General features: G+C 40.2%; 2 protein-coding genes across 3 annotated transcripts; both read left to right on the top strand.

Annotated features, from left to right (window-relative positions):
• The first annotated feature begins 1,616 nt into the window (after nt 1-1,616).
• Nucleotides 1,617-3,819, top strand: LOC144716872 (GDSL esterase/lipase At5g55050-like). The gene is made up of 5 exons (XM_078592132.1): nt 1,617-1,941; nt 2,012-2,127; nt 2,220-2,459; nt 3,091-3,340; nt 3,410-3,819. The coding sequence occupies exons 1-5, from the start codon at nt 1,707-1,709 to the stop codon at nt 3,625-3,627; spliced, it is 1,059 nt and encodes a 352-aa protein (XP_078448258.1). The 5' UTR covers nt 1,617-1,706; the 3' UTR covers nt 3,628-3,819.
• Nucleotides 3,820-8,669: 4,850 nt separating this feature from the next.
• LOC144716869 (putative UPF0496 protein 2) lies at nt 8,670-10,447 on the top strand. 2 transcript variants are annotated; one of them, XM_078592126.1, is made up of 2 exons: nt 8,670-8,790; nt 9,193-10,447. In XM_078592126.1, the coding sequence occupies exon 2, from the start codon at nt 9,194-9,196 to the stop codon at nt 10,277-10,279; it is 1,086 nt and encodes a 361-aa protein (XP_078448252.1). In that variant the 5' UTR covers nt 8,670-8,790; nt 9,193; the 3' UTR covers nt 10,280-10,447. The 2 variants fall into 2 exon arrangements, with proteins under 2 accessions (XP_078448252.1, XP_078448253.1); XM_078592127.1 differs by having other exon boundaries at nt 8,691-8,775.
• The last annotated feature ends 4,346 nt before the right edge of the window (nt 10,448-14,793 follow it).

Here is a 14,793-nt window from a genome sequence, read left to right as displayed (position 1 = left end):
GTTAATATTATGATAACTGCAGTATTTAGGTGATTAAAGTCATATAAAATGTCAGGACTTATATGCACATTTATAATATTATCAACATGTCAAATGGTGACTATTAATGCAGAATCAGGGCATAGTGTTTAGCAAATCTGAGGATTCCACGACACACTAGCAATCTGACATGAGGATCGACGAGAAGGAAAATATCGATGTCTCATAATGACCCCACTTCATAACGCGTTATGTGACGGTCTAGGAATTGTGGGCCAAAATTTTGTGAGTAGATTGATCTCTCTCCTCTATCCTTCCATATCCTTTAATGTATCAATAGATCCATGTATCCTTATAAACTTAAGCTTTGAATTTTCTCCTCTAGACTTTGTGAAATTAAGTGATTCTACGATCCATTGATTTTCTGGGCTCAAATCGTTGATTGAAGTTGGAAGGCTATACAGAAGTGGAGGGGTCTCCTGCGGCCAGAAATTTTATGAGAGTTACGCTGTCATCTCTTTCTCAACTACCCATTCATCCATCCATATCCATCTACCCACATCCATCCATATCATACATCCACATATATTCATTGGTATTCCATAAACCTTTATTTGTATTGCTCATGCATTACATATATCTATACCTATTTATCATCCATTTGGGTTTTCTGCAGTTTATCCCTCATTTATCTGCTGTTTCTATATTCCCCATCTTTCACATATATTCTGTCATTATCGCCATCTCATATCACCATATTTCTTATATTAAAAATATTTCTTAATCACTATTCCCTGTGGAGACGACCCTTGCTCATCGATAAATAAGCATATTTTTTGCGAGTCAATGACTCATAAATTTTTTGCTGATTACGCATAATAAATATGAACGGAAAGTGTTTGAGAAGTGATTCAAACTTGTCCAATCCTGCGCGTCCTTTTCCTCTCTGTGCTAACAGATGGACCGAAGTTTACGATTCTAGTCTGCGTTCGTCTACGAGTCAGCTCAAAATTTTGTTTTCTATCGCATTCATTGGCTTCAACCGGGATCAAGCAGCGGAGAAAATCTTTGAGCTCTAAAGTAACTTTGGACCGCTCAAATAAGGGATCGAGGACGCAATATTTTCTACAATTTTCGTAGGTTTTTCGTAGTTTGCAGCTGTACGCAATATTTTCGCATCGACAATTCTCCATAGCTTATGATTCATTTTCTATTTTTTTCTAACTTCCTTTAGACCTCTCTGCTCTCCTCTAAATAATAAAGCTTCTCATCTTTTCCAAAATGGAAGCTTGAGAAAAGATAAATTTATTTTGGAAAATTCATCCAAGGAAATCAGGCCGCCAAGATACGGAATGACTATTATCAATCAACATCACCGGAATAAGTTTTCTTGTTCATGTTACCATTTTTCTCCTCACGTCGCCTCAAACGGGAATGGACAAATTTCTTCAATATTCTCGTTCAATAATCATGTTACCATTTTTTCTCCACACGTCGCCTCAAACGGGAATGGACAAATTTCTTCAATATTCCCGTTCAATAAAGTCCAGCGATTTAATTACACCCCGTTCCTATCAGCGACTATCACCTTGCTGGCGAGTATTCGTCACTTAGAATTCTGTCTCTGTTCACACACGTTATCAGTCAACAGCCACTCCGAGATTTAGGTTAAGAAGTTCTATCTTGGCAGAAAACAACTATCTTGGCAGACTTCTAGCCAGAGACAGATGGGTTTTCTACTCCTCGCCGTAGTTGTGACCTGCACCTTGTTTTCGGGAACAACGGCAAGCGCTGACGTTCCGGCGATCTACGCTTTTGGCGACTCCTCGGTGGACGTGGGGAACAACAAATTTCTGAGGGGAAACAAAAGCAACGAAAATTTCCTTCCCTACGGAATTGATTTTCCCGGCAGCAGACCGACCGGGAGATTCAGCAATGGTTATATTGGTATCGATTACTTTGGTAGGATTCTCTCCCTCGTTTCTTTTCTTTTGGACGTTTAGGTTTAGAGCTGATCTTCTCTCCTTTTCAGCAAAGGAGCTGGGCTTTAAGAAGAGCCCACCGGCGTCTCTCTCCCGAATCAACAACGCGAAAGCGCGACATGGATTGAATTTCGCATCCGGGGGCTCTGGCATCTTAGATATCACCGTAGGTCCCCTGATAAAACTTACTGATTAGAGTTAATAATCCGACAATTAGATCATCCTCAGTTAGTCTGATAAGCCCTGTTCTACTGTCAGTCTGGCGAAACTTCCGTTAGCCTCAACAAGCAGATCAGTTACTTCCGAAGAACTGCCCACCAGCTGAGGTCCCGACTGGGCGCCAACGCCTCCGATCGATACGTTTCCAAGTCCATATTTTTCCTAAGCATCGGAAGCAATGATCTGTTCTATTTCGCCGGAAAGTTTGGACTTAAGAATGCAACAGAACAACATACGTTCATCCAGTGCTTATCTCAACATTTTAGAACCCAGCTGACGGTGATTACCTCTCTCTCTCTCTCTCTATCAATCTATCTATCTATCTCTCTCTATCTCTATCTCTAACTCTAATTCTATCTCTATCTCTATCTCTAACTCTACTTCTATCTCTATCTCTATCTCTCTATTTCTCTATCTATCTATCTCTGTCTATATCTTTATCTATCCATCTATCTATCTCTCTTTTTCTATCTACCTCCATTTTTACCTATCTATCCATCTATCTATCTCTCTTTTTCTATCTACCTCCCTTTCTATCTATCTATCCATCTATTTATCTCTTTTTCTTTCTTTCTATCTCCCTTCTTTTTATATATCTGTCTCTCTCCCTCTATCTATTTATAAATCTATCTCTATCTCTATCTCTATCTCTCTCTCTATCTACGTATCTCTCTCTCTATCTATCTATCGCTCTATCTATAGATCTATCTTTATATATTGGTATCTAAATATCTCTCTGCCTATTTATCTATCTATCTATCTATATATATCTGTCTCTATCTATCTATGTATCTATCACTCTATATATAGATCTATATACATACATATCTACATTTACTTCTAATTTGTCTTTACACCTTTATCTTTCTCTGTTCAGCACAACTAATACTTGCCGATTATTTTGAGATAGACGCTGTACACAATCGGAGCAAGGAAATTCGTGGTTATCGGAACTTCTCTCATCGGCTGCGTACCGATTGCGCGGCTCATTGAACCCGGCGGTCAATGCATTGAACCCCTCAATATTATTTCTCGCAACTTCAGCATTGCTACCAGGATGGCACTTCAAGATCTGGCGTCCAGGTTGAAAGGCTTCTCTTACTCCTTCGTAGACGTCTACGCTGCCGACTTCCGCTTGGCGTCAAATCCCCAGAAATTCGGTCTGCATTACAAGTTTTATTTTCTTTCACTCTTCATATCTCTGACCCTGCCGCTCTTCATTTCCCTAGGGTTTGGGAACATCAGCTCGGCCTGCTGTGGATCTGGAAGGTTCAACACTGAAGTTCCTTGCGGGCCAAATGCGAGCTACTGCTCTAACAGAGATAATTACGTTTTCTGGGATTCAGTTCACCCATCCCAAGCTTCTTATAAGTTGCTCATACAAACCGTGTATCGTGCGCAGCGGTACACCACACCCATAACTATCAAGCGGCTGGTGCGCCTCTGATGGTCTCCGTTAGCCTCATAAATGATCGTTACAATATCCTCCCCCCCACCCGCGTGGATTTGGGGTGCTCTGTGAATTTCATGGATCAATTGTGTACGACTCCCTAAGTTATCCTATTGAAATAATGGGAATTAGGCTTCCCATCTGAGAATGGAAATGGATGAGAATGATGTGCGAGCCTCTTAATTGTTATACTGGACGCGCGCTCCCTCTTTAACCTCATTAACTTATTTTCTTTATTGCTTGGTCTCTTTTATCCTCCCATTATTATGGTTTGGTGTCAAATAAGGCTATGAGATGGCCACATGAAACGAAACGACCTTCCCCAATAAAGTCTTCCCCGCCAAGTGGCGAAGTAGCCAAGTCCAAGCGACCCCACATAAGCAAACACTAGAACCCGGTACGCCTTCAAGAATACGTATAAAATGGAAAGAAGCAGATGATCAGGATCTACACCCACATCTCCTTTAACAATAGATCCCACTTCAGCATGAGCTAGCCGGGTTCGATCCATAACAACGCAGTTTTTCGTTTCTTATAGGAGATGCAGTTGATAGAAATCATTTCGAACTTTCGCCCCCGTCGCTAAAGGTATAATATGCCATTAATTAGAACAGATGAGTCCTTCAAAATGGAATCAAGAGTATCGCTATCATGGGTATCTACCCTATTATTCAATCATCATAGGTAGCGATCTTATATCAGAGAGTTGACTTTCTACCTGTCACACCTTGCGCATACCTTTAATCCTTATTCCGTACCTATCATACTTGGCGTTCATTCTCCCTTCTCTTCCTTGTTTCCCTTATTCTTGGCATTATCTACTGACGAGGACTCGATTTAGAATGTAAGTGCGGATTTGTGACCACTAAGTAGCTAACCAAAGAGAGACTACATGCATTACATAGACAGAAGGGAGAATCACCGTTTCATTGGGAGAAATGAGGCCGTTTCATACTCATAGTGTCATATGCAGAGACAAGAATGTATATTTTAATGTTTCTTAGCCAATTCAAACGCGATGAGTAGTCAACCAGTATGCTCACTACTTGAAAGACTCAATGGTGTTTGGTATCTAATGGGGATATTCATACTTATAGATGAGTCCGATCCGTTAAATGATAATATACCTGCCTCGTAAGATTAGATTAATTCAAGGTCGAATGGAAATATCATCTCTGAGGAACTTTTAATTGTTCAAGATGGGAAGGTGCGATAACATATGATTATGTATCATGAAATTTTACATTACGGTCACAATTAATTATAAAACGATGTAGAATCCCATCTTATCTACATTGCTATATAAATTATGGATTTAGACATTTACGAATGAACCGAACCTTAAAAAATATATATTTGATTGCAAAAAATCATGCATTTAATTGCCCCATTGATCTGCTCATGTGGTATTTAATGAGGTCGGTCAACAAAGACTAGACGATCCCCTTGGACCATGCATCGATGTCCAAATATAACCAATGTGGACACAAGGGCAGGATTGTCAGGCTTTTGGAAAGTCCCATTTTGGGACTCTGGATCAACCCCCATTTTTCAACATCACGGCCGAATGTCTAGTGTGTCAACCCTCAAACCTGGTTCCTGACAAATAATTAATTCTCGGAAGAATAGAATACAAATTCAGCAAGAAAGAAAGGTCTGAGTACATTAATAGAACTTCCGTAGCTTCTTCGCTCCGCTCCCGCCGCTCGCTCGTCTTCATCTTCACGCTCGTCGCGCCTCAGTTCTTTATTCCCTTCGGAACCTTCGGACTTCGTACCAGGCATCACCTTCGGTGATTAGCATCACCTTCGTTCTTTCTTGCCGAACCAAACACTTAGGTTGATCGGGGCCCAAGCATTATTTTTTGAAAGCTTAAGATGCCCACGGAAGTTATATACCCCAACTTTCATATTTCTTTGATAATGGAGTAAATCTTCAGTGATCGACAATCGGAAAAACCGAGTATCCCCCTCCATTTTTAACCTTTAATAATGCTCAAACTGGCCCTTAAATTGAGTACTTCAGATTTTAGTTGCGAAACATATTTGAATAATTATTTTTTTCATTTTAGTGATTAGCTTTTTGAAAGCGACCTATGTTAAATGGTATTATTAATTGTTCATCAGTATTTTGAAATACAATAATGAGCATCGTTATGTACCCAATAAGGATATTTCCTAATGTGTTTATAAAATAATAGTTATTCCAAGATTAATTGTACCTATGATATGGGATGAATGGAGCGAATGATGAAAGGACAGGGGTTGATTTCCCACATCCTCTACAACCATACAACCAGCTCTTTAATGGGCGACCATGTAGTCCAATGGGGGACAGCCTGTTAGTCTGGTCACGCGAGACAATTATTTCAATCCGCACGAACCAACACAAACCCACCACATGCCTTCCATAATGGCGGGTTGAATTTGTTGACTAGAACACCTGACAATCTAGTATTAGCCTCCAAAACCTGCCAACGCGATGGGTGATTACTTAATAAATCAACTCGCGACCACCGTTCCAGGAAATATCCAGATACTTTCTTTCATTTTACCTTCGTTTCTTTCAAATACATCACCAACACCAAAGATTTAATGTGAGGTATTAGAAGTACCTAAATCCGTTTTCTTTCATGTACAATGTTGCTGTAGGAAATTAGCATTAAATAAGGGTTAAAACCAATGCCCGAGGAAGTGTGACCACCTGAAAGGGCCAAAAACGTCCAGGAAGTTCCTGGAATTCTCATCTTTGATTTATGGTTCTCACATCTCTAACTCTCGCCTATCAGGGACAACTTTACAGCCGCCTCCTATCAAGAGAGAGTTTATATATCTCGTTTTTTCTATCTTTTTTGGTGCAAAATGGTTTGCTCATTTCTCTCTAGGAGAACATTTTTCTTATCATCTATTGACCACAAGTTATGAGATTATATCATAAACATTATCCTATTTCCGTCCAAATAGATTCAATATTAGATCCTAGAATATCAACACGTCATACATTTGCTGCATGATGGAGACAAATAGGAAAAGGACATAAATTCATAGCAACGCTAGAATATTCAAGCCAATTGGCTGACTCTTGTTGTAGAAAAAGGATTTGGCAAGGGATCTTGGCAATGAAAAACCAGTAGCTGAAATTATCTAATGCATACAAAAACCAAGGAATTAGTATAAACCAGGATATCCCATGAATGTGAACAAACCATTCCCCGAAATTTACCATCAAACACGTTACCTTAGTCTTTAGACAAACGTTACTGTAGTGGACAGACAAAAGGCACAGACATCTGCCTTTACCTGCCATGAGAAATGGAGAGAGAGAAGAGTCAAAGGAAGGGAAGAGAACTAATGTATGTCTCTCTGGCGGCTCAAAGGTCCCTCATGTTACGGGGCTAGTGGCTCGTCCTTGTGATCTCTCCCCTGACTATGAAGAACAGTCGTTTTTGAGTTGTTATAAAGATGGCTTGAGCAGTATTATCTTCCACTCCTCACATCTATCACAAAATGAGATGCTCAATAACCTGCCTGATGGACTCCAGCTACATTAGAAAAAGAAATCTTTTGTCACACCACATATCAACGAGAAACATGTTTTCCTGTCCCTTTGTGTGCAGTGCACTCTCTTTCATGACCACGTCATTATTGTTTCACGAAGGGCAACATAGAAGATTTAAGTGAATTATTTATTGGGTAACCAAAACTGCTAATCATTGATGAAGTCAAATTTTCGGTCTGGGTTATTTGAAATAATTTAAGAGGGGATCTTGGCAAACAGTTGACTATGATCACGGTAACACCGGAATACAAACAAACTTTCATGGCCTTTCTGTGCTCCTTGGGTTCGAATTCTATGGTTACGTGGTCTGATATCAGATATGTCTCTTACACGACACGACAGGATATTTCTTTCCCCGAGTCGTTGACCCATGGGACAATTCTAGAGACTCCGAGCAAACGGGAAGGAGGCACCCTCCGTTATTAACATATTGACTCTTTAAATAAAATACTGGGCAACAATCTGGACCAACTAAACTGATTGTTATTGAAAAGTATGATCGCCTAACGTGTTAGAAAATGGCGTCATGGAGGGACCTCTAGTTTGAGACTCCGAGCGCCCGGGAAGAAGAAACCGTCTTGGTGTTACATGATGATCCTTTAAATAAAACACTCTGTATCAGTCTAGACCAACTAATAAAAAAAAAATCGTTTTAGATGTTACAAAATGAGACTTTTAACAGTTCGCTCTCCGAGTTCCATGAAGAGAAACGATCCAGCAAGCAGAGCACGCCAAGCTCCCGACCCTTTCAGAGCCAAGTTTTTAAGCAAGAAGCAACCGCTGATCATCCAAAAACTTTCCCTTCGCTCCGTCTCATCTGCGAGGATTACCTCCCGATAGACACCGCATAACGCAATTGCGTCGCCGATCCGCGTCCCTAAGAATTAACGCGACGTCATCCGTCTTCCAAACGGTGGACACGTCGCAGAGATAGTAGAGGAGGAATCATCAGTGATCTGTGGAGGGTGTTGTCTCGAATGGTCGGTTTTGTCGTGGCGACGTTCTTCCCGTCGCGCTTTTTTGCCGCTTACAGGAAACAAGAAAGACCCTCGTTTAACGACCACGGCGGCTTTTCCCGACCGAAGTCTAAGGAGACGCCTCGTTTATCTCTCTGAGAAGCATTCGACCCTTTGGATAGAGGCATGGGAGCAAGAAAACTATACTCCTAAGATTGAAAAAGGACAACACGAGTGGATATACCACGAAGCAGTGCTTCGACCAGACGTTGCACTATAGCGTGAGCTTGTGACTTACGTGGGGCAAGAGATAGAGAAAGACAAAGACAGCGGCGGCGCCATGTCGTGTGGCTGTTCATAAGCCACTCCCTGTTCAGAGAGGGCAAACCGTGCCGATAAAGACCCGGAAATCAGGATGGGGAAGCGCGTGACGTGCACCGGGGTTAATTAAATTCCTCGGTGAAGAGCGCGTCGCATCCTTATCCATCTCTTCCTATCGCCTCTATAAGTACCTCATCATTACTACACCCCTTTCCTCTCTCTCTCAAAGATAGCAACCAGAATACTATCTAAATTTCAGAGAGCTCTGGAACTCATCGTGCTTTAGGATTGGGAGATACTTCATAAGTTGGTGAGAAGAAGTTAGGTATCTCTCTTTCTACCAAAACGCAGGGGAGGCAGACCGCGGATGATGAAGTGGCCAATATTTATTTGTTAATATATTCATCTGTCTGTCTATCTATTAATCAAGTTCTTTTTTTCTTCCGGTTTCCAGATTCCTTGATATTCAATTTTCCAGAGTTTTTACTTCTTTTTTGGTATTTAGTCCATCCCTTTTTCCCAAACCTTTTCCAAGGGACTGCTTCCGAAGAAGCCCCGGCATACTTCATTTTTGGCGTTTCTTTCTCCTGATCTAATTATATATCTCTCTGTTGGTATCTTTCTATCTATTATCTATCTCTTCTATTAATCTATTTATTTATCTATCTCTGTATCCATCTATCTATCAAAAAACATATCAATCCATCTTCTCCGCGGTCATTTTCAGGATGGGGACAGCGATAAACTTAAGCGACGAGTACAGGGAGGTCCTGAGAACCCAGTCCTACGCGCAAGTCTACGCGCAGATTCACGGCCACCTGCGCTCATGCAATACCCATACCCCCTTCTCCTCGCCACGCTCTCGCCACGAGGACGACAGCGTCAGAAGAGCGCAAAACGCATCGCTCGCCCCGAGCCCCGCCTCTTCAACCTCTTCTCCGCCCTCGTCTCCCTTCTTCTGCTACTCATCTCTCCCAGAACATCTCCTAGCGCCGCACGACCAAGACGCCCTTTCTGCCGCTGTACCCCAGCCAGATCTCCATAACCTCTTCGCCGACTACTTCAACGCCAGCGTTGAGGCCTGCAACGTCTGCGCCTCTCTCCTCTGGTCTATAGAGCAGCTACGGCGAGAGCGTACAAGTCTTCAGAGGATGCTCAACCCGTTCCCCGAAACAAGAGACCTCTCCTTCTTAGTCCAGCTGCGAAATCCTCTCGTTCCCCTCAAAACAGTGCATCTCCAACGCATGCTCGACCTCTATCAGTCCCTCATTGACCGCCTCATTGAAGCAAGGAATGGAGTCTTGAGGCGAAAGAGGATTCTCGGGGTCGTCAAGCGAGCTTCTGGGTTTGTTTTGGTAGTGGCGTGCGGCGCGCTGGCCGCGGCTGTGGTAGTTCTGGCGACGCACGCGGCGGCGATCGTGGCGATGGCGGGCGTGCCGGCCTTGTTCTTTTGGGCGAGGAGGAGAAGACGGCCGTGGCGTCCTCGCCAGCTCGCAAGGCTGGCGGCGCAGCTGGACTTGGCGGCGCGGGGGGCTTACATTATGAACAGAGACATGGAGACGATAAGCAGGATGGTGACGAGGCTGCACGACGAAGTAGAGCACGAGAAGGGAGTGCTAAGGCTGTTCCTACGGAGCAGAGAGAGTTCCGTGCTAGAGGAAGCGGCCGAGAGTGGCGGAGCCGCCTGTGGAGGCATTGCGGGGCAGCTGGATGAGCTCGAGGAACACGTCTACTGGTGCCTACTCACGATCAAACGGACGCGCGAGCTCGTCGTCAGGGAAGTGATGTCCCCTGGATCTCAGGAATTTAATTAATCCCGGTGTCTGTGAATCGTTGAATTCGATCACACGATAGCATCCATATTCCTTACGTCGGTTGCGATCTCTCTAACTACTATGTACCATTTGTCTATAAATGTTGTTATCCATCTCACTCACGTTTACACACTCCTTCGAAGGCTGTTATCTATCTGTTTTGCTATCCATCTTTCTCGCGCTACTGTTTATCTTTTCTGTCTATCTAGCACTCCTGATGGGGCTTGGGAACAACTCTCTACTCTCTCACTTGGGTATGCAACATACCATAGACGACAGAAAATGGAAAATAAACTTTTTTTCTTCTCAAACTAGGTACATATAAATGGACTTGTATTCTTACGGACATAGTCACCCACATAGTAGTCATAGTAAACATAGTTGGGAAGTCAACATTACTAACATATCCTCCTTAATGTTGACTGTTTGACACCCAAATAATCTCTAAACTTCTCAGTTTCTTTTTGAGCCAAGGCCTTGGTGAACCCATCAGCTAATTGATCAAGAAATGAGCAATGTTGCATATTAATCGCTCCGGCATTGACCTGCTCTCTAATATAATGATGCCCAGTCTCTATGTGATTGGTTCTTCCATGAAATACTGGATTCTTGGACATGGAAATTGTTGACATGTTATAACAAAATAAAAGGTTTTTCTTCATCCACGCCTCCTTTGACTTGCACTTGCCACAGCCACATACTCAACTTCTAAAGAAGATAATGCAACCATCTCCTGCTTTTTTAAACTCCATAAAAAAACTCTTGAGCCAATGAGAAAAACATCAGCTGAAGATAGATGATCTGTCATTAATAATGCGTACTCATTGGTTCCACATATATATCTCATAATTCTTTTCACAGCTCCAAAATGATGAGTAGAAGGATAACTCAAAAATCTTGACCCCAAACTCTCAGATTGCATAATGTTTGGTCTTGTATTTGTCAAATACATTAAGGTCCATACCATGCTTCTATAAAATTGCTCATCCACCAAAGTCATATCATCATCCCAAGTGAAATTTTCATTTAAATTCTTAGGAGTAGTGCATGGCATGCATGATATCATATTAAATATTTTTAACATTTTGGTCACATATGTTTCTTGAAAAATAAATATCCTTTTTTTCTTGAAATATTTGAATACCAAGAAAAATATGAAGTAAACCAAGATCAGTCATCTTAAATTCAGACATCACCAAATTCTTAAATTCTTGAATAAGAGAATTAGAAGATCCGATATATATCATATCATTCACATAAATACTCACAATCATAACATCACCTTTGCTCTTCTTGATATATGAGGTATTTTCATTTCACTTCTCTGAAAACCAAACTTTATACCATCCATACCATTCTTTTGTGTTTGTTTTAAACCATATAAAGCTCTCTTCAACTTGTATACTTGTCCTCTTTTCCTTTAACCGCAAATCTTTCAAGCTTCAAAACTTATATTCTTCATTCAAAATACCATTCAAGAAAGTAAGTTTAACATCAAAACGATATACTATCTTCCATGCTTTTTGAACTGCAATGGCTAACAAAATTCTTATTGTTTCAATAGTCTTGCAATAGGTGAAATTTTTCAAAATAGCCAATTCCATAATTTTTTGCTTAACCTTTGGCTACTAACTGTCAATTATACCTCTCTACACTTCAATCTGATGCATGCTTGAAATTCTAAACCCATTTTACTCCAATGGATTTGATTGAAGGTGCTAGATCCACAAGCTCCCTTGTGTCATTTTTCTAAAGACACTTGATTTCATCTTCCATTGCATGCTTCCAATATTGTTTGTTTTTATCTTCTTCACAACATACTAGTTCATCGTACAACAAAAGTGCAAATATACTTATCTCATATAATTCTCTTACTAACCTTGTCTTTCTATCGTGTTGAGGATTCATCTCCTATCACTCTTGATCTAGAATCTCTATCTAAATCAGAAAAAACAACCAAAATCTCTTCATTTCATTCCTTCTGTTTATGATTTCCGCTCTCCTCCTTAACATGTAAGATTTTCATTCCAATCCCATAAGTGTTCCTCATAAAAATGACAGCTCTTTTATTAATCATCTTTTTTGTTAAAGGGTTTTACAATCGGTAACCCCTGCTTTCATTATTGTACCCAATGAAAATGCATTTTTCACTTTCATTGTCCAACTTGCCACATCCACTTTGATCAACTAAATCAAAAGCAACGCATCCAAATACTCTTAAATGACCAACGAGTGGCTTCTTCTCATCCCACACTTCATAAGGTGTCATATCACTCACTGCTTTTGTAGGAGCAATATTCTAAATATAAGCTGCAACTGCTACTGCTTCAGCCCAAAATCTAGTAGGCAGATTTTTTACATGCATCATGCTCCTAGAAGCTTCAAAAAGTCGCATGTTATTCCTCTCAGCAACCCCATTCTGCTGAGGAGTTTTCCTTACAGTCAACTGTCTTCGAATGCCAAATTTTATGGAATAGTCCTCAATTGTCATAGAAAGAAATTCTTCTCCTCTATCTGAACATCGAATTTTCAAGGCATTTCCACATATTTTCAGACATAGCTTTGAATTCAATAAATTCATGAAATGCCTCTGATTTCTCCTTAAAAAAAATAAACCCAGCACATTCTTGAATAATCATCAACAAATACTAAGAAATACTTACTTCCACTCAAAGATGATGTTTTCATAGGTACACATACATTTACATGAACTACTTCCAAAGGTGCTCTTCATCACCATGGATGCTCATTTAAAAAATGTATGTTCTTTTGCTTGTCAAATATGCAACCCTCAAAAATATCATTTTCTTCATAAATAAACAATAGGTCGTATACAAGCTTCCATTTACTCAATAACTTTAATGAATTGAAATTCAGATGACCAAAACTCCTATGCCATAACCATGTATCATTCATCTTTTCAAAATCATTGCACGATGAAGAAAATCTTTTATTTTCACAGGAAACATCCTCTTACCAATACTTTTCATATACATGACTGGATTCTCCTTCCTCTGGTTTTTAACAATACATGAATTATTTTTTTAATTAAATTTCATATCGTTCTCCATCAGTTGTGCCAAACTCAATAAGTTGTGATGAAAATTTGGAACCAAATACGTATCTTCAAGCCTGTTTTTTCTTTCTAAAGTCTGAACTTCAACTGTACCTTTTCCTTTGATCTGCACTTTTTTTCCATCACCCCACTTAATTTCTTATCTTGGTGTCTCAGAAAATTCAGGAAACATGTCTCTGTTGAAGACCATATGATTGTTGTAAGCTGAATCAAGAAACCACAAATCTTTAAAATTACAACAAGATATAATATTAAACATAAATGCATCATGTTCTTCAGCTTCCACATGATCGGCTTGGTTACTTTGTTCTGCATAGAAGTATGATTTGATATGCCTATATCTCTTGCAATAACTACACCAAAATGTTCTTCTTCCATCTGTATTTTCATTACCCTCTCTTATATCCATTGATATCTTCCTCTTCCTTGATCTCATCCTCTACATAAACCTCTACCTCTAAAGCTTCTTTCATATCCTCCTCCAAATGCTCTTCCTTGATTGAAATGGTATCCTTTCTGGTTGTCTTGCCTACCTCCTCTTGTTGATCTTCCTCTATCTCTTCCTTTGTAGAATTGAATTGAGCGTGACAGCATACCTTGACCTTCTATATTAGACAAATCATTACTTGCCTTAAATGTTTCTTGAATTAATTTCTCCTTTAACCTCTTCATTATATCTTCATGAGCAATCAAAGAACTCATTAGATCCTCATGTGGATCTGTCTCAAAATATTTTGATTCTTCAATTGTGGAGACAACATGATCAAACTTTGTAGGCAAGTGTTGTAGGATCTTCTTTATACCTGCTCATTTGATTTACAATCAAGAAAACTCTTCTAAAATAGTCTTGGACAGGATCTTCAACCTTCATAGACAAATAATCAAACTCTCTTCTCAATGTTTGTAATGTTACCGTTGCCACTTTATCTCTACCATTAAAATATTTCTTCAAAATAAACGAAGCATCATGAGCTTTAGTTGCCTGTGAAATAAACACCTTTTCAGTAACTTATTCTTTGAATAATAAAAAACATTTGAATCTTTTTTATTGAAATATCTAAGTTCAGTTTTCATTATTTCATCAATATCTAAGTTTTCATTATCTAAGTTCAGTTTTCATTATTGAAACCATTTTCAGCAATTTCCCATAAATCTTAAGTTATGAATAAAGAATTCATCTTAGCACTCCACATAGGATATTTTGCTACATTGAAAGTGTTGGGTTCTAGAGGCCTTGACTTGGATGAACAAATGAAAACATTGAAACAATGTACCTTTGCACGAATCTCATTCGTGATTTCTTCGATCCCGGAGCGAGACGAGTCGAGCTGCTCAAGTGTGCAGCCTCTAGACGTATCCACACGGTCCTCGGCGCGTCGGATCTCCTCCTTCTCATTGACAAGCCCCGTTCTTTCTCCGTCGGCGTCGTTACGTCGTC

This window comes from Wolffia australiana, chromosome 2 (genome assembly GCF_029677425.1).
Source record: "Wolffia australiana isolate 7733 chromosome 2, ASM2967742v1".
Lineage (NCBI taxonomy): Eukaryota > Viridiplantae > Streptophyta > Magnoliopsida > Alismatales > Araceae > Wolffia > Wolffia australiana.
Note: the sequence above shows the minus strand (reverse complement) of the source record. Positions and strands in the feature narration are given on the sequence as shown.

Bases quoted from the DNA above. Each gene is read 5' to 3' on its own strand.
- LOC144716872 (XM_078592132.1), top strand. From the start codon at position 1,707: ATGGGTTTTCTACTCCTCGCCGTAGTTGTGACCTGCACCTTGTTTTCG. The intron at 2,128-2,219 runs GTAGGTCCCCTG...TTCTACTGTCAG, and splicing joins CTGGCATCTTAGATATCACC to TCTGGCGAAACTTCCGTTAG. The intron at 3,341-3,409 runs GTCTGCATTACA...TCATTTCCCTAG, and splicing joins GTCAAATCCCCAGAAATTCG to GGTTTGGGAACATCAGCTCG.
- LOC144716869 (XM_078592126.1), top strand. From the start codon at position 9,194: ATGGGGACAGCGATAAACTTAAGCGACGAGTACAGGGAGGTCCTGAGA.